The sequence below is a fragment of the Orbicella franksi genome, chromosome 3 (assembly GCF_964199315.1).
Source record: "Orbicella franksi chromosome 3, jaOrbFran1.1, whole genome shotgun sequence".
Lineage (NCBI taxonomy): Eukaryota > Metazoa > Cnidaria > Anthozoa > Scleractinia > Merulinidae > Orbicella > Orbicella franksi.
This window is the reverse complement of record NC_138147.1, coordinates 33,817,661-33,835,060: the sequence shown is the minus strand read 5'-3', so window position 1 is coordinate 33,835,060 and position 17,400 is coordinate 33,817,661. Positions and strand designations below refer to the sequence as shown.

The 17,400-nt window shown below is 39.6% G+C and overlaps 4 protein-coding genes across 4 annotated transcripts; all 4 read right to left on the bottom strand.

The window, feature by feature from the left end:
* Positions 1–477: 477 nt before the first annotated feature.
* LOC145480362 (uncharacterized) lies at positions 478–5,908 on the bottom strand. Its single transcript, XM_081458649.1, has 10 exons — positions 5,631–5,908; positions 5,310–5,351; positions 4,988–5,083; positions 4,822–4,881; positions 4,354–4,398; positions 3,800–3,847; positions 3,586–3,702; positions 3,022–3,144; positions 2,207–2,571; positions 478–899 (listed from the first exon to the last, which is right to left on the bottom strand). The coding sequence occupies exons 1-10, from the start codon at positions 5,707–5,709 to the stop codon at positions 507–509; spliced, it is 1,368 nt and encodes a 455-aa protein (XP_081314775.1). The 5' UTR covers positions 5,710–5,908; the 3' UTR covers positions 478–506.
* A 1,893-nt stretch (positions 5,909–7,801) lies between these two features.
* LOC145480361 (uncharacterized) lies at positions 7,802–10,096 on the bottom strand. Its single transcript, XM_081458648.1, has 3 exons — positions 9,799–10,096; positions 9,203–9,267; positions 7,802–8,732 (listed from the first exon to the last, which is right to left on the bottom strand). The coding sequence occupies exons 1-3, from the start codon at positions 9,942–9,944 to the stop codon at positions 7,987–7,989; spliced, it is 957 nt and encodes a 318-aa protein (XP_081314774.1). The 5' UTR covers positions 9,945–10,096; the 3' UTR covers positions 7,802–7,986.
* A 1,382-nt stretch (positions 10,097–11,478) lies between these two features.
* Positions 11,479–13,084, bottom strand: LOC145480360 (F-box/LRR-repeat protein 4-like). Its single transcript, XM_081458647.1, has one exon. It carries the CDS (start codon positions 12,936–12,938, stop codon positions 11,499–11,501), a length of 1,440 nt encoding a protein of 479 aa, XP_081314773.1. The 5' UTR covers positions 12,939–13,084; the 3' UTR covers positions 11,479–11,498.
* Positions 13,085–13,673: 589 nt separating this feature from the next.
* LOC145482223 (uncharacterized) lies at positions 13,674–17,047 on the bottom strand. The gene has a single exon (XM_081460846.1). The coding sequence runs from the start codon at positions 16,565–16,567 to the stop codon at positions 15,425–15,427; it is 1,143 nt and encodes a 380-aa protein (XP_081316972.1). The 5' UTR covers positions 16,568–17,047; the 3' UTR covers positions 13,674–15,424.
* Between the last annotated feature and the right edge of the window lie 353 nt (positions 17,048–17,400).

The window sequence follows — 17,400 nt, the reverse complement described above, 5'->3', positions numbered from 1 at the left end:
CGTGCTGATGTTTTGCTACTGAGCCAAACATTTACATTGTTGAAAACGTTAGGATAGGGAAAGAGGCGTTTGTCTCAAATGAGTTACTTTTTCATTATGCTTGCTTTTCCCACGGACGATTGAAAATATTTTTATAGGAAATACGTGAAGAGGATTGGATCTTGTGCATGCTACGGAAAGAAAAAAGCTAACTACAAACACATCAATGGGAGAAAGATAAAGAAAAAAGATTAAGGTAAAGAAAAAATGTTTATTTTGCAAGCTGAATTAAAGAGCAAGATTAACAAAATATCGTGCGTCTTCAATGAAGCACTTATCTCCTAGTGTTATTACCGTGTCAAATTAAACCGCCCACAGAAAACTAAGTACTAATATCAGCAAAATTTATCATTAAAAATTGAGGATTATAAATTCTTGTTCGAACTATGTTTAAAGAAAATTACAGTCACATAACTTAATCCAATGAAAACTTTTCCATCAAAAGGAAAACCTTGTATTGAACGAAGTCAGTTTTTCAGCTTTTTCGGTTTTGTGGCCTTTGGCTTGTCGTTTTTTTGTAGTTTCTTAACTTGTTTGAATTTCTTCTCGACTTGATCATTTTCAACTTTCTTAGCCACTTTCTTCTGCTGCTCAACTTTTGGTTGCGCGTCCTTCACGGTTTTGATGTGTTTCTTATTCTTCACGTGTTTTACATGCATCGCCTTCCCTGGAGCGTCGATAAACTTGATTGGCTGGTTGATCAGCTTAGTAACCACTGGCTCGCCTCTTGGATCTGTGTCCAATCTGATTGGCTCGTCTGGTTTGTCCTTAGTCCTGGATTCCCCTGAAGCTTTATCCTGGTCATCGTCATTATCTTCGTCTTCATTTTGCGAGCTTCCTTCTCCACTAACGTCTTGGTCCTTTTTCAATATCACGAAAAGAACTATTATTAATAGAACGAAAATCATTGGATTATATCTCATTTCCCATAGGCACTCGTTCTTGATCGCGTTTGAATATCATTCAAAATCCTTCAAACTCATTAATAATTTATTAAGTTTAAACAAAGGAAATCACGACAGTGACGGTGTTTGGATATCTGATCTTAATAGGCCAATTCCGATATATTAAAATTCTAACTAGGCTCCGAGGCTTAGGGGAATAAAATAAAAGAAATTAATTACTCATCCCTCATCCTCGATGCAATTTCTTTTGTTTTATTCCCCTAAGCTTCGGAGCCAAGTTAGAATTTTAATTTATCGGAATTGGCCTATTAACTTAGATTTTTAGGATTTTATTTCTCTGTTTTCTCCTTAGTTTTAGTTTCGATTGAGAAGATATATCAAATACGAAAGACAGTGCTTGACCACATTTCCAAACACCTTAAAGTGTCTATACGACCAACATGGTTTTTGTAGTTTTGGTATCTTTATAACATCTAAAAATGTATTCAAACCAAAAAAATTAATTCCGGTGCTTTTTTGCCATGAAATCAAGCTTTAAATTTCCCGCTTCGACTACGCCCAATGAAGTTGACCGCGTAATGAAAGATTGGTGACGAATGACGTCACTTCAGGAACATCTTAGAGCCTCATGTTTTTATTTTTCTTGTTTCACCAACTTCTGTTTGTTTGCTTTTTGTTGAAGAAAACTCCTAACCACTACTGAAACAACAGTGACCTGAACTAGCAGGATTTGGGAATTCCTGACTTGACGTCACGACCCATTCAGAAACCCAGACTCTTTTTTTGCACTGACTCACGGTCAACTTCATTGGGCGTGGCTGAAGCGGGAACTTTAAAGTTAGATCTTTGGGCGTTAAAATGTCGGAATCCAATTTTTTTCTTAGGATACCTTTTTACACATTATAGAGATACCAAAACCACAAAAACCCTGCTGGCCGTATACACACTTTAAAACTCATCAAAAATACTCCGTTACGCGTCGTATTTTCAACTCTCTTCTCGACGTTTGGAAATGTGGTCAAACACTGTCCTTCGTGTTTGATATATTACTTCTCACTCGAATTACGGTTTTGCAGTTTTCGGCACAATGGTGAGAAAGTGACGTCATAAGTATATTTTCTGGTGGGAGACTATAGGAGAGTTTGGGCTATATTTCTGAGGATTCGTTTCTAATTAAAAGCAATCACATAACAACTTGACGTATATTTGTCAAACCTCAATCAACCCTCTAGCACTGCGTTAGTTATTTTTCTTACTCTTACCTCGTCATTATTAACATTGTTATCATCAGTTACATCATCATCATCATCGTCATCATCATCATCATCATTGCTATTGTCTTTCTCTTCCTCAGTGATGTCCTTACTCTGAGCTTCTTTAACCTTGATCACTGGCTTCTCAACAACAGCAACTTTAGGCTTCAATGCAGGCTTGTCATCCTTCCTCTGTTGTTTAACCTTAGCTGTTGCTTGTTTAACTGTATCTTTTGCTTTCTGGGTCATTTTTGTTAGGACTTTTTTCAGTGTTTTAGCCTTCACCACGTGTTTGGTCTCGTCTGATTGCTTCGTGTTACCATCACTGAAATGTCTCTTTTTGCCCATTGTAATGTGAGAGTTGGCTTGACGTTCTAGAGGTAAAAGATTACTTTGTAAATTATTTACAACGCTGCTCATGAAACGCTAACTGTTTTAGTACAAAACGTGAAATATTTATTTTCTTTTTTGATTGCCATAATTTCTATTTTCTTTGGTTCTCAACTTCTGAGACCCGTCTCCTAGATGATAATTTTTTATTCTCATCACCTGTCTATTGGACAATCTGTTGCTCTTCTAAAGAGTAATAACGGTTTGATCACTTCATATTTAAAAGCACTGGCCGCCTTTGAATGTTTCCTTTCTTCAGATGATAAATGAAGATACATCTTTCGATTCTCACCTTAATCTATTTTGGAATTTTGTCTCTTTCAGTTGTTTTCTTTAGTAAGGGTGTGGCATTAGGTGACACTACGTGTGCAAGACATGGCTTGACTCGACGCTTATTTAGCCAAATGCAAACATTTCCTTCCTTATCTACTCACCGTAACCGCATTGTCCACACTTGCTCTTACAAGTCTCCCTAACCCAGCGGACCATGCAAGCGGAGGCGGCAAACTTTTTACAGACATCTAAATCTTGACAGCCAATGAACACTCCATAAGGAACTGAAGAGAAATGCAAAGAATTCGCTTAGTCTTTTTAGTGTTTAAGTGTCATGCAGTGCTGTTGCATGGTCTTTTTTTAATCGCCTTTTAAAGTATGTAATATTTTCATCCACAGGACCAATTTGTGTTTTGACCAGTTTTGAACCTGTCAACCAAGCAGAAGTTTTAATCGTTTTTTTTGTAATTCTTTTGCGAGGGTTCACAGCCAACTTAGGCATAGACTTACATATTGACTTTTGTATACTGTTTTGACTTGATTAGCGCTTGGCGCACTTAACGAATCACGTAGGATAAATTTGTTGGAACAAAAGAAAGTGTCTACATAACGAAAGAGTTCTACTCCCATAGGATTGGTTTGGAACAGAAAATGGCCGCAGTTTTGATTGTTTTGGAACACCAATATGGCTGTAGTGACGTCATGCAAAAACACTGTTGACTTACTGTCACAAAAGTTGCAGCTCTTCCTGCAGTTTTTCTGCATCCATACATCTCTGCACTGGCCAGTTTTGGCGTAATTACTACAGTAAGGTTTGTAATCATCGCACGGAAACAATTTCTCTGCAAAAGAAAGAGTTCGATGAAAGCTGTTTATCTCTTTGAACCAAACCCAAGGCTGATAGAAATATCTGCCAAAGTAGTCGGGATGTAAACTTACTTTTCTCTTCTTTGGTTAATTTAAGGTCATCCATTGCTTTCGGTGCGGCTAAATGAAAAAAACATCATTTTACAATAATTAGGCATTTCGATCAAGGAAGGTAGGGGAAGCCTAAAAAAAATGTCAAACGTTGAATGTTTATAGTGGTCGATGCGCTTAGCTACAACTTGCTAGTTCTCAGGCATGGCATGCCACCTAAACTGAAAGAAAGAAATATAATATTTCAAATAAACATAATAGGCTTAAAAATGCCAACTGGCGGGAGGCAGACCATTTGGCTATTTACAAGCATGACAGAGGAGTTGAACTTGGGTCTACCAAGAAACAACTCCAGCTAAGTGGTCAGAGCGTGACTTAAACCCGCGACCTACGGATTTCAAGTCCGGCGCCCTGGCCACTCGGCCACTCTTCCCATACTTTCATGTGACTCGTTCCAATCTTCTGACCGTGGCTATCAATACTGAGTATTCGTCATGTCATACCTAGCACACTTGTCCTTTGACAAAAAAAAATACTATAATAATAGTTTTGAAACAGCTTTTCATTTTACGAACCTGATTTTGGCTTGTTCGCTTTAGCTGCAGGCATTACCAAAGCTTCTGTAGAAAACAAGAAATTGAAAGGTTAACTAACTTTGCTGCCGATATTATGAGACTGCAAGTACCGGTCCATTATCTTCAAGTTAATCATATGTCATTACATGTGATTATTCAAGTTAGAAAGCGGTTTTCACTTGATTGTCGAAAAGTAATTGGTTTTACACTCATTACAGCACACGATTTGCTTAAAAAATTCGCATCAATTTTTCATCCAATCAGAAGTAAAAACCAAGCCAACTGTGACTCGCTCACACTCATTTTCCCGCGCTATCCGTCAGCTACATGTAATAACTTCGAGTTTTGATTGGTTCACTGTATTGTCTGTGTCCTTTGTGATTGATCGCAGGGATTACATTGGTTTTGGTTTTACCACACTCAGTTGAAACCCGCTCTATCGGAAAGATATGATAGTTATAATCTGACCTGCCATCACTGGAGGCTTGTTATTAGACGCCTTGCCTCCAACAATGAATGTTGCTGTCTCTGTAAAGATAGAACAATTTTCGCATATTAATTACACCATATTGAGATATTTTGCTCAAAAATGCTCACACAAGCTGAATTTATGAACAGTGCAACATTCGTGTACCTGTTGGAGGTCCTTGCACAAGAGCCCCTGGTTCCTGAGCCCCTGTGTTTGCTTGAGGGGCATGCAAGTTCATTTTGACACCATTAACTTTGATGTCTGAAATGGTAAAAAAAAGAAGTAAGGAGCTTCATAAATTAGAGAAGAAGTGAAAAGAGTTCACGAAACTTACTTCAAAGAAATTTAATTGGATCTTTGATGTATTTTGGGGCGAAACGTTCTTTTTACAAGACAAAAGTTACTAACTTGTTAGAATTAAACATGATGAAACTTAGCAATTGCTGTAACCGCTTTCAGTAAATTAATCATTTGATCAGAAGCCTACCTGGTAACTTTTTCCCTCCTTTTCCAAGAACCATGGCAAAAACTGAAAAGTAATCAAATTACAGTCTACAGCAGAGTTTTCTAAAACGTTCTTCATTTCAACTATCGGGGAAACAACTATGTAGTAAGCTACTTCTGCTTGTGTTAAGGGAAAATTAACCCAATTGAGATGATTGTGTCTAAGAGAGTTAAGAGATATTTATATTTCTATGGTATGCTTTGAGGGGGGCTTTCCTCAGTTCCTTTAGGGTGGATGGGTTAATTGAGATTGATGAACAAGATGGCGACAGCGACAAAATTTTCCCGCGTTTTAATGACGCACCTGTGTGTTGTGCCTGCTGAGCATAAACACAGCACGTGATTGACAGCACAGCAGCCAATAGGAGCTGTCGTCTGTCCATTATACCTTCCTAAGAGGGAAATCAGACACTCAATTAAGAGACTAAATGTTTAGCTAGACGAATGAATTTCGATTCATACAATATTGTGTACGTCAATAGATCACAGCATACTTAACATTACTTGCGAAAAATTTCGGACGTTAAGTTTTCGGACACTTTTTATCTCATTTCGGGCAAATCTCGGACAAAGATTTCAAACACTTTGCTGAAACATAGCTGAAGTAAATTTACGCCAACAAGACAAGAATTAGAATGAAACAGCACCTGTGAAAAGGATAGTTTTGCAGCACCCTCGAGGTTTTACAGATATTCCGAAGGGAGGATAACACAAATTCTATCAGGAAAGTTTCCGAAATTAAAGACGTCCGAAATTTTTTGCAGGTAATGTATATCTCCTTAATGGCAAAGTGAGCACAGAATCGAGTAGTGTTTAATTTAGTCTCGTTCTTTTATCATATTTGACAGTTTGTCATAAAATATTTCCAATGAACTTTCATCATCATCGAGGGAGGCCTTTACGAGTGACAAGCACCTTGCGTCAACAACAAATACTGAACATTCGATTCACATTATCCCTCGACACAAGTTAATCACAAGCCCTGAGGCTTACATTATTACAGTCACAGTCTAAGAAGTGTTGTTTTTTAACTTGTACCAATTGTTTAAGCCGGCCTTAAAAGGAAAGAATATTGTCGGTTGACGCAACTTTTGGCAAGTAAAGACATAGAGCACATGTCATAATTTTATAGTTCAAGAAACAGCAAATGAAGTAAAAATTTAGTGCCAACCACTGAACTGAAAACGTGTACAGGAAAAGAAGAACTACTCCTCTCAAAATTGACTGTTTTCATAAAAACCGGAAAGAAGACTATTTATAAGCTTTTGACACCTACGTTCCAAAACGGTTTTTCTTTTTTTCTGGAAAACGTTTAAGGTTACTCAGATATTATTTATAAAATCAAACTTCAACACGAATTATAAAATGCTTTGAGTGATTTCAAGTTCCGAAAGGGGACGTTCGTGGACTTTAAATACGCAGTTTGAAGAGCAATGATACTTGTCAGTTCTAAAACAATAACCTTGACACCATAACATAACCTCAACGCTAAAACTGCAAGCCGACCAAGACAATTGCTTTATAAAAAAAAGTTGCTTTACTCAGTAAAAATTGAAACGAAGCAAACGAAATGTCTTACCTTTTTTATTTCTTGTCTTTTTTGTCGTTGAAAAGAAGTTTTAATCTTAGAAGAAGTTTTGATCTTGGAATTTATGTCATGAGACTGAAATTCCAAACACCCTCAAAGGAACGATCTTCACTCGTTATTTTGTTGATCACACGTGACCTGTGAACAGCGGGTACTTCGCTCGAAAAATTACAAACAACTGATCTTCACCGACACCAAAAATACGTTTATTTTGATATCAAAATCAAAACTGCGCAGGTGACAGCTTGTACCTTGGAACAAATACCGTTTCCCTTGTTTAAAAAAGAAAATTGTTCGGTAAAATTATTTCGTATAAAAAAAGAACACAACACAACTTTTTTCGAAGAATAATAGCAGCTTAGAGGAATACAGACTGCTTTATTTTCAAGGAAGTTCGTTCGCTGTTCGTGTTAATCTATAGCAGTTCAAAAGTGACTGTGACAGTGCTTCTTAAATTATAAACATAAAGGCAATGGTTTTTCTAGTTCTCTATATTTTTTTTTATTTTCATCCTAGAAATGAAAATACTTTACTATACTTTACTATACCCAGAGCTCAGTCCTTGGGAAAGTTAAAGCGACCGACGCAGAACTGACAAAACGCCGCTGATCAAGGGAAACAAAAACTCTTTGCATGATGAATACTTAAGCACACCTGCGGACCTACATTGGAGACAGCAGTAATTTCCGAGGCAACGAAAAGACCGTTCTTACATGACGTCACGGCAGCCATTTCGGTGTCCCGAAACAATGTAAAGGCGGCCACGCTGGTGTACCAAACCAATCCTGTGGGAGTTTAATTCTTTTCTTACGCAAACACCTTCCTTTCTTCCAATAAATTTGTATGGTTGCTATTCACGTGATAAGTGGAAACGCTTTATAAAACAAAGGTAGATTGACCATTGGAATCGAAAATTCTGCAGGCAATCAACTTTCATGTTGCACATAAACTTCATGTACAAGTCTTCAACTCAACCTTAACATTTAGATTTGACCGGCATTCGATCATTTTTTTTCTTCCATATCGGTTTTGCTTATCTGTCACTTGCCCCATAAGTTTTTCCAGGCGAAAATCATGGGCCCGAATCGTAATATTCCGATTCCTCGTCGATAGTGTACAATCGATACCTCCTCGGTCGCGTTCGTTTGACGTATTCTTCGTCTTCGCCGTCGTCGTCCTCGAAGAGAGGGTTAAAAGTAACGTTGCTGTGAACCTCGCTTTCAAACAAGTCGCTGAGAGAGCACAGGTCACCTGTGCGCAAGGTCTGGGTACAACTAGCTGAAAATCCGGGACCTTGCCTCCGCACGTGCGCTGCAAAAGAGAAGCTAGCTTCAATCTGTCCATGATAATCGTTAAACATGGATGAAGGAGATAAACTTCTAGTTCCATTCTCGGCAACTTCTAGTTCATCTCTTTGGCGTTGACTCCTCCTCGTGAGAATTTTAGTCCGCAAATTTAATTTTGACTTGACTTGCGGGTACTCGTCCCCGGAAGAACCTTCCTCATCACGTTCGTTCGTAAAACGCGAATATTTTCTTTTCCGAAATATCCCGCTCAAAGGCTTCGTCTTGCTAGGATTTTTCCACATCTCGGCCATGAAATCCGTCTCAGTGTACGATCGAATTTTTTTTGTGTTTAAGCGCTCCTTGGAAGACTTAGCTTCATGGCTTTCCTCGTCATTGATGAAGTCGCTTGCCCGATAATCCACCAATGTCCGCGAAGGCTTGGTTATCTCCTTCTCGCTTGCGGTGGCGACATGTTCTCGGAAAGACGGCAAAACATTTGTCTCCACCAAAACAATTTTCTCCCCCAGGTCGCCTAGAAAGTACAACATATCGGTTTTTAGAATAATAAATTCTTTCGAAATGGTTTTCTAGTCGTTTTGATTATTAAGAAAGAATACTAACATCCAATGGAAGGCTCCTGGAAGCGGACTCCCATATAAAAATGACGGGGCTGCTCGTGGGAATTTTGTCAAGAACCCCTAGGAGGTACCAAGATCCTGTTTTGTGGGCGCGGCTTAAAGTTTCTTTCACCCTTAAGTGGTAGCAATTCTTTACAACACGTTATCTCCTGTCATATTTTTCCGGCTCAATACCCTAAAACGTACCGCAAAAACTCCCGCTGTGGACCTTTTGCGGCTGAACACCCCAAGAGGTATCAAGACCGTTTTTTTAACCCCTAAAAGGTACGACAAGCACTCCTGTCCTTCTCATGTGCGAGTCCCTCCCGGGTGGAAGGCTAGCAGTTCTATGTCTTATACTAGTTGAAACTCCCGTTGAACTCACCTTTTACCTTCCTAGCCTCCTTTTCAATCATGTTCCACTCTTGAGGTGAAATTTCTTCATAAAAACTGTGAACGAGAAAAAATTCTACGAATCTAAGGAATTGTTGATTGTTAAGTTTTTTACGTTGTCACTGTGCACCAATGGCAATTTTCTTCCCACCTTTTTAAAAACAATAAGCAAGTTTAAACCTTAAACCCACGATTTGAAAAGCACCCAAAGCGAATTATCTTTCTTTAAGTTTTTTATTACCTTTAGGTTATTTTATTTTTCGCCGTGTGTTTCGTTAGAAATTTCCGAAAGAAGCGATTTGATTAAATTATTTATTTGATCTAGTCATCCTTCACACATACATGGAAGAATTTCTTAAGTCATAACATACCACAGACCAAACTATCGTAAAATGTAGATAAAATCGCAAACTAAAACTCTTCACGTAAAATTACTTGGCAAACGATTTACTCTGATTAAATAATTCGCGTTCCAATTTAACCGTATTTCGTTTGGGTTTTAAAACTGTTAAACTAATATTATCACAATAGCATGATAGCAATTTATTCAACTAAAAGTAATCACATTTAGATTTAATTTCAACTTACTTTTCTAAGAGGAATTCGTCTCGGTAACACAACCCTCTCCAGCAGAACGTACATTTTCGGCAACACAAGCAACATGAGACTCTACAGCAATTTGCGAAGAAACTATTGAAACATGCGCCAGTGAAAGAATTTCCGGAAGAATTCATCGCAAAGATGATTGTACGCTGATCCCAAACCGCCTCAAGTCGCAGTTCGAGAAAACATTATCAATGTTGAAAGTATTTTCAGTCGGCAAAGAAACTCTTCTAAAAAAACCTTTGCTTTTTGGTAATTTGGGAGCGAACATAGCAAAGCTTCACCGGCTTTGTTCGTGAATTATTTCATGATTTATGTAGTTTTTGTCGACATCTCATTCATAATTGATAAGCCATTTCATTACACCTTATACTGAAAGACTTGCATCTTGAATTCATGTAAGGATATATGCATTTACATAGTTTGGTTCCTATATCTCGTTAATTTTCATTGCTTCTCTATCATTAAGTACTTTTCAAAGAAATTATCGGCTTCTATTTACACACGTTATTGAGAAATCGTTATTTATACAGGATTATATTGTAATCGCAAACCAAATTAATTAGGATCATTACAGATGCCTAGGTCTTTCAAATAATTAGTGGATATTTTTAAACCATTAATTTGCGTCAGAAATCATTGTTATAAGACACATGCCCTTAACTACAGCTTCTTTGTTTCCTCCTCTTTTTAAAATCAGGCTCGATAGTTAAGTGATATCATTTCAAAACCGTGTCGAAATTTGTAATTGATAGTTTTGTGTACATTATTTATCCTTATTTTTTGTGCAAGGACGTACATACTATATATGACATTGTTTGTTGTTTGGTAAGTACAATAAAAATTGAGGAAAGCGCAAACGTTTTAAATTGTCTGCGCTCTAAACATCCCTGTTATTTCTTACGTTATAGACAAATTTTGTCCAGGAAGGCGGGCTTTGTATGACTTGTAAGACCACTGTAACCGCGCCCTCTCAGACAGTGACGAACGTCGGCTCGATTCTCGACCCAACCCCTCCCTAGACTCTTGATTTGCACTGCTGGTGCGAAATGCAGATTTTTAAAAGCTTAAAAGGGTACACTTTGGGGAGGGGAAAGGGTTGGTGAAACTGTATGGACTAAGCTCCCTATCTCACTATACATAGCTCGACACACCGCACTACCGATTAAAGTGTCTGCCCTCTTTAAGCTTGCAACAGAATTTTTATAAGAAAACAAGAACTTCTAAAGACTGTTAACAAAGCTCAAAGAACAAACTGCCATTTTATTACAGTGATGCACATAAAAAAAATGATTCCTAACTGAAAATACTCATATGCAATGAATTCTCTTCATTTAGTGTTAACTCCAGAAATCCACTCAGTCCAGTTGCAAATGAATTCAAAAATGATAACTTCGCCTAACTAACAACGACTTAAAATCGACCAGAAGCGAATGTGAATGCGAATGTGAATGAAGTTGAGAGTGAAAATTGATAACTTTACAGGTAACACCATGATATTCATGGATTCTGTAATGAATTGTCTGAATAAAAAATCTTTCACGTTTCAGTAGAGAAATGTCCATGGTATTTTTGCAATGACTCTGGTCTATAGTAACACAAAAAAACCAGCGCACATAAACGAATAAAGTATTTAAGATTGCATATGTAAAATTCATTTTTGCAGCGTCTTTGAAATTATAGCGCTAAGGATGAGGAGGATGTGGAGGATTGTATTTTAATCTGGCGATAATAGCATCTAGAGTGTGATCTGGTGGCGGTAGAACACACTGCCATCTTTGCGTCACCTTTGCCCTGGAGGATGGAGGTAATTCTTGCACTAAATCGAGTAATGTCGGATCTGGCTCACAAAGATTTATACGTTTAAGACAACGGCAGTTCTCGACCAGCGCGTTCATCAACACGGCGTCCGCAACCGAGTCCATTGAAGCAAAGTTTATGAGGGACACCGCCTCGAGAGATTCACAATGGCGAATGAGGTTCGGAAAAAACATGCTTTCGGAGATACTGGCTTTACCAAACGCTCCGTATTCCAGAACCTCTAGCTTGGGAAGCATTCTTAAGACCTCTGCCATGGCTGATGGGTTGATGCTTGAAGACTGATACACTCCTAAGCATTTCAGCTTAGGGCAGGATCGGGACAAAATATACAATGCTTCTGGAGTCAGAGTTAAACTCCACCGCACGTCCAACATTTCTAAGTTAGTCCCGGTGTCGAGTCGCGCCATTTGCAGTAAAACCGAGTCTGTAACCGCGCGACCCACGCCGCAGTAGGACAAATTGAGATACCTCAGAGTCTTGGCGTGAGTGACGAGGCTAATGAGGCCTATCTGTGTTATGTTTGAACACGCAGAAATATCCAATTCCTCTACAGGAACGTACTTCCACTCAGGGATCACGAAACAGTCATCTCGCACTGGCGTGTAGCGGAGGAGAATCGTACGCAGCCGAGAACACGATCGGAACAGCGTACAAAAGGTCCGTCCGTAGACGTATTTGCATCCGTTTAAGCAAAGTGATTCTAGGAGCGGGCAGCATTCGGCGACTTTACCAATAACATCGTCTGTAATTGTATCGCAGTTCGTACAGTCCAGGATAACCAGTCTTTGCATCTTGGTAAACATTGAGGGAACCGCGCCCTTCGAAGAGTTATTTCCAACACCCAAGTATTTTACTTCGCAGAAGTGCCTTGATATCCGTCCCAGGAAGGCGAAATCTCCTTTGATCGGCCTCAATTCCACCAATTCCAGCTGGGAAGGGAATTCATATGTAACTTCAGAGTACTTCGGAGGTGGAGTCGGCGGTCGGAGTTTTGACCCACGGCTAAATATCAAATATTTCAAACTTTTGCATTTTCTGTTCAGTTCACTTAGCAGCTCGAGCGAAATTTTACAGCCACCCAAGTGAAGTATTGAAAGGGAATGAGAAAACCTTGTCCTTATAAGCATGTGCAAGGTATCTTCGTCAAGTTTAGCAGCTTGTCTCTTTATGTTGACCCGCTTCCACAGCGAGTGGTCGTACGCCAGTCTCCGCCAGTCATTGCAAACCTTGGCAGCCCTTCCCAAGTCCGCTACTGGTAGGAAAGAAAATACTTGTAAAATGACTATTTCTGGCAAACAATCCATACCGAGATGGATTGGTAGCTTGGCTGGCCACTTTGTGATAAGTGGCGCTGGCGTGATCGTGTTCAATCCATGTTCTCATTAAAATTCAATTAAACGTCACAGAAGCAATTAAATGAATGGAAAAACCAACCTCGCGCTAGAGTTAATTTGCGCGGAAGCCGACACGCGCGCGCTCGCGCGTGTCGATGAACGTTCCTTGCTGTACTTCGCTTAAAAAAGAGCTACAAAACGTGAAATGACTTTTTCAAAGCTCTTCGTTCACCCATTACATGGTCTTAGCCAGTTTTTCTACTCAGTTAGGGATCTGACAGGAAACGAAAATAGTAAAATAAACTTAAGATTTACCGAACGGTTGAAAAACTTTGTATAGCTTTTTAGACGTGGGTATTTTGCACCAAGTGACAATTCCGAAGCATCGGATAATCAGTTATCCTTTGCACTGGCTGCCTTCTTGTTTCTCCACTGTGCATGCCCTCTTAAACCATCGATGATCAACTTTTAACACTCTTAACACTTCCAGTAACAAATTGAAAAAGACAGCAATGAAGAAATACACGTGCACACTTTGACCAAGAACCAAATTCTCCAGAGAGGCATAAATATATAACCAAAGGACCTCTGAGCTATCTTGTCTTTTACCGTCAAACAGAGCGCTCCTTGGATCAGAATTCTCCCAACGCGGCTAGAAATATTGCAAATTCATCACAGGCAAGCTCCCAAAACTATGTCAAGCTTTCTATAACAGTACACGGTAACAACTTAAACCACTTGCTCGGTGACTCAGCGTAACGGTTTCTTTAGAACCCATTCTCTTGGTATAAGTTGCTACCGAAAGGTTTTGGCCAGAACGCAGTGGAAAAGAGGGATGTATTTTGAGCCATGGATCGAATCATAGCATGAAAGGTTCAGTAACAATGCAAGGCTTAGAATTTGAACCACTGGAAAACATAGTTTGTCATCATTCCTAGTGATCACTGCATGCTTCAAGAAGCGTTTATTTCCAGCAAAGTTCGTGAACAATAGAAACTTTTTAAACCGGTTATTGAAAAATTAATACATTTTGGAATCTTGATACTCTGAAACGCCATTTCTAGTGTTCTAAAACGACAATTTTTGTCAAATACGTTCGGCAGATTGATCGACATTTTTATACTTGTTTTCCACCTAATCTTGATATAACTATAGAAACAAATATCTACCAGGGAGGGCAAAGTAACCCACTGGGTCGGGTCCCACCAGGTCTGTTAGGTGTGAAAAGGTGGACGAGAAGCGTTTCCCGCGCGTTCTCCTTCCACTCTCCCCAACCCCCGAACTGCTAGCTGACACAGTCAAGGTCAGGCCTGCGAATGCAAACGTATTTCCGGCTGTCGCTTGTCCGCGGAGCCGGAAATACGTCTGCGATAGCAGGCCACGGTCAAGGCAGCTCTTCGGATCGGAGGAGAAAGTGAACTAAGACCGTTACAGAATTCTGTGCACAGCAAAAGAGACATTCTTCCGTTTCCAAATGCTTTTAGGCCGCTCATAAATTCTCCCAAATATAAGCTTGCTCGGTTACAAGCCACACAAAACCCTTTACAATGTGTATTTCTACAATGTACTCGGTAATAACCTGGATTTTCATTGACAAAGGACCGCAAACTGTCTAATAACATCAGTGACCTTGTTTGACGTCATAGTATTCACATCATGCCAGACTTACAAACATTTGGATAATAAAGATTGGTTCCTGTGATAAATTGTTTGTTTATTTCTCTTAATAAAACAAAGCTCTCCCCTCTAGCGTGAAACTATATGCTCAAGTAGAAATTAAAGAATACGTAAATATTTTAGGAACACACAAAAAAACAACGCTGTTTTCAAATTCTTCACGATTTTTTTTCAAAAATCTCAGTGATTCGTGCGACTGGGCAGAACTTAACGAGTTCAGCCAAAAAGAAAACAACACAAAGAGTTTTCGACATTTTTTCGAAAATTCCGAAGTCGTCAAGGAAATTGTTTTGTTCCTACTTGACAAAAGTAATTCATGGACCAAAGAAGCTGAAGAAGAACAGTGTGAAAGTATGGTTTATAAAGTATGCAATTTTTGTTACGTCATGTCTACTCACACTTGCCTGAAGAAGAGAATTCTTAGGTTTCAATGACCTCCAAGAATAAGACGCGCTAATGTAAAAACAACGCTTAGTATTAAAACTTCAATTTCTTCTTTTGTGGTTCACAAAGACGCCGAGGTTCTCTATTATGTTGTTCTAAGTAGGTAGGTAAGCCAGCCCTGTCAAAACACAATAACAAAGACTTAGCATGCAATAGTAAAAGGAATTAGACACCAAAATATTGCTTGCATACCGTATAGTAAAGCGTCCTGTCAGCTATGAGGAGGGTTTATTGCTTGTCCATAAGACAAGTGTCTGATACCGTAACGGCTTATAAACTTGTAGCCATTGTTAAATCTTTTATAGGTCTCCTACTCATTTATCAAAATTTAATTTCTACTCGTTAATTTTATCCAGTTCTTGAATATTCTCTTTCTCAAAGACTGATAAAATAGGAAGGGGTGCTGGCTCGTCCCGAAATCTAAGATAACGAATTTTTCTCATTTCTTCTTCAGAAGGAATCTCCTCTTTGACTTTTCGAAGACGCTGATCAATAACTTCATTAAAGTCCATGAATCCCAGACTCGATAAATCCGGCATAGATCTAGAAAAGTCATCATCTCGACTAGCTTTTAAGAGAAGAGAGTTTCGAAACAGTTCTGCGTCTAGCAGATAACCTTTGTCGCCCTCATTGACTGCTTGTGTGCTCTCGTCAGGGTTTTCTTCAATTTCTTCGTTAGATTGTTCTTGATCTTCGACATTTATCGTGGGCACCACGCATTTTTCAGACTGCTTTTGTTCATTTTCCCCCTCTTTGATTCGCTCCCCTGAGCTGGTGTTAGGTCTCTTTAAGAAATCAGTAACTCGGTCACTTAACTCCAAGGAGGGCTGCGATATAACTTCGGAACTTCGGCTTCGCGAAGTGGTTTTATCAAGAGAACGAGTGCTTCCCCCATCCGCGACAGAGTCAGACATTGGTTTGCTTGTAGCTGGCCTGCTTTCTGATTTTGCTGGCGATATGCATAAGTCTGGCGTGGACCTCGGTCTGCATAGATTACTTGTAGTGTTAGTGGACAAAGGATTAGCGCCATCGGTCGATAGTTCCCGAAATCGTCGGGGACTGCCGGGATGCCTTGAGGAGTTAGGTCTCGTTTCGACACCTTCCGCTCGTTTGCCAACCAAAGCAGTTTGTTTTGTGCTAATTTGTGGTAAAAACGGCTTTGAAATTTCTCTTTTGCTGCCCTGTACAGCAAGAGGTGAGATCCTAACAGCCGCGCGAAGCTGCCTTTCTTGCACGTGTCTAGGATCAGTTAGATTCTTTCCCATTGTTGTGTTGGGTCGCCGTATTCGTGAGTGTTGCATTCCGTTGCGCGAGAGTTTCAAGTGCATAATCTCTGCTTGCATATTCACAAGATTCTGATGGAGCTGCAGATCAAGATGTTGAAGATGACCAACAAGCCTTCGATTTTCGCTAGCATTTCTCAGAGTCATTCCACGGCTCAAATCGCTCGACGGATATCCACCGGCGTATTGCGACATTTTGTATGCCTTCGCCTGGAGCTCGGTCGTGTATCGAGTTGAGCTTTATAGCCAACGTCAAATTAAATACGGGCAGAGGATTACTCCCAATTACTCAAAAAGAAATTTCTGTCAATTACCAAAGATATGACGCATTGTTTCACAACGATCCAGCCAAAATAATTACCCGCGTCACGTTTTGTTTTCCTGCTCTGCCTCTACGGTTCAATGATCCGTCACGTTTCGTCACGCATTGTCACGCATTGTCAAGCATTGTCACGCACTGTAGAGGCGACCACACTATTAAAAGGTGATGTGTTTGAGGAAAATTCGGGCAGCGAAATATCATGATTATCGTAACGTCATTGTTTTCGAAAAGTTTCGTCTTCAAAATTAAACCAGTTTGAAGAGCGTTTTCGAGAAGTTCCGTTTTCGTGACGGATTAGTGTGTTGACAGGCGCAGTTGTCTGAACTCAGTCACTGACCTGCTTCCACTTGAGAGCGGAAATTTGATTAAAATCTTGACGTAAAAGAAAAGAATCAGTGCCAGATTTGTTCAAATGTTTCGTAATATTGTGGTGGGTAATCTTCAGTTCTACACATATCTCACATATATAACGAAAAGCCAAGTAGCCTTGGTAGCAAGCGTTTCGCTCGCTCGCCCGCTTGCTCGCTCGCTTGTTTTATCAGTCCGCCTGGAAAAGGAAAGGAAACAGCTGCTACGCAGTCGAGTCTTTCTCGAAATGATAGTGCGCTGAATAATGATGAAACTCAATATAGATACGTTGTGTCTTTTTGGTGCATGCTGATCAAATCCCCCCCCCCCCTCCCCCCACCTCCACGCCAGCTTTCCC

Coding starts and splice junctions, on each gene's coding strand:
- LOC145482223 (XM_081460846.1), bottom strand. CDS start 16,567: ATGTCGCAATACGCCGGTGGATATCCGTCGAGCGATTTGAGCCGTGGA.
- LOC145480362 (XM_081458649.1), bottom strand. CDS start 5,709: ATGGACAGACGACAGCTCCTATTGGCTGCTGTGCTGTCAATCACGTGC. Junction 5,352..5,630: donor TCAGCAGGCACAACACACAG/GTGCGTCATTAA, acceptor ATTACTTTTCAG/TTTTTGCCATGGTTCTTGGA. Junction 2,572..3,021: donor GTGTGGACAATGCGGTTACG/GTGAGTAGATAA, acceptor TTTTACCTCTAG/AACGTCAAGCCAACTCTCAC.
- LOC145480361 (XM_081458648.1), bottom strand. CDS start 9,944: ATGAATTCTTCCGGAAATTCTTTCACTGGCGCATGTTTCAATAGTTTC. Junction 9,268..9,798: donor GACGAATTCCTCTTAGAAAA/GTAAGTTGAAAT, acceptor TCTCGTTCACAG/TTTTTATGAAGAAATTTCAC. Junction 8,733..9,202: donor GGAGGCTAGGAAGGTAAAAG/GTGAGTTCAACG, acceptor TGTACTTTCTAG/GCGACCTGGGGGAGAAAATT.
- LOC145480360 (XM_081458647.1), bottom strand. CDS start 12,938: ATGGATTGTTTGCCAGAAATAGTCATTTTACAAGTATTTTCTTTCCTA.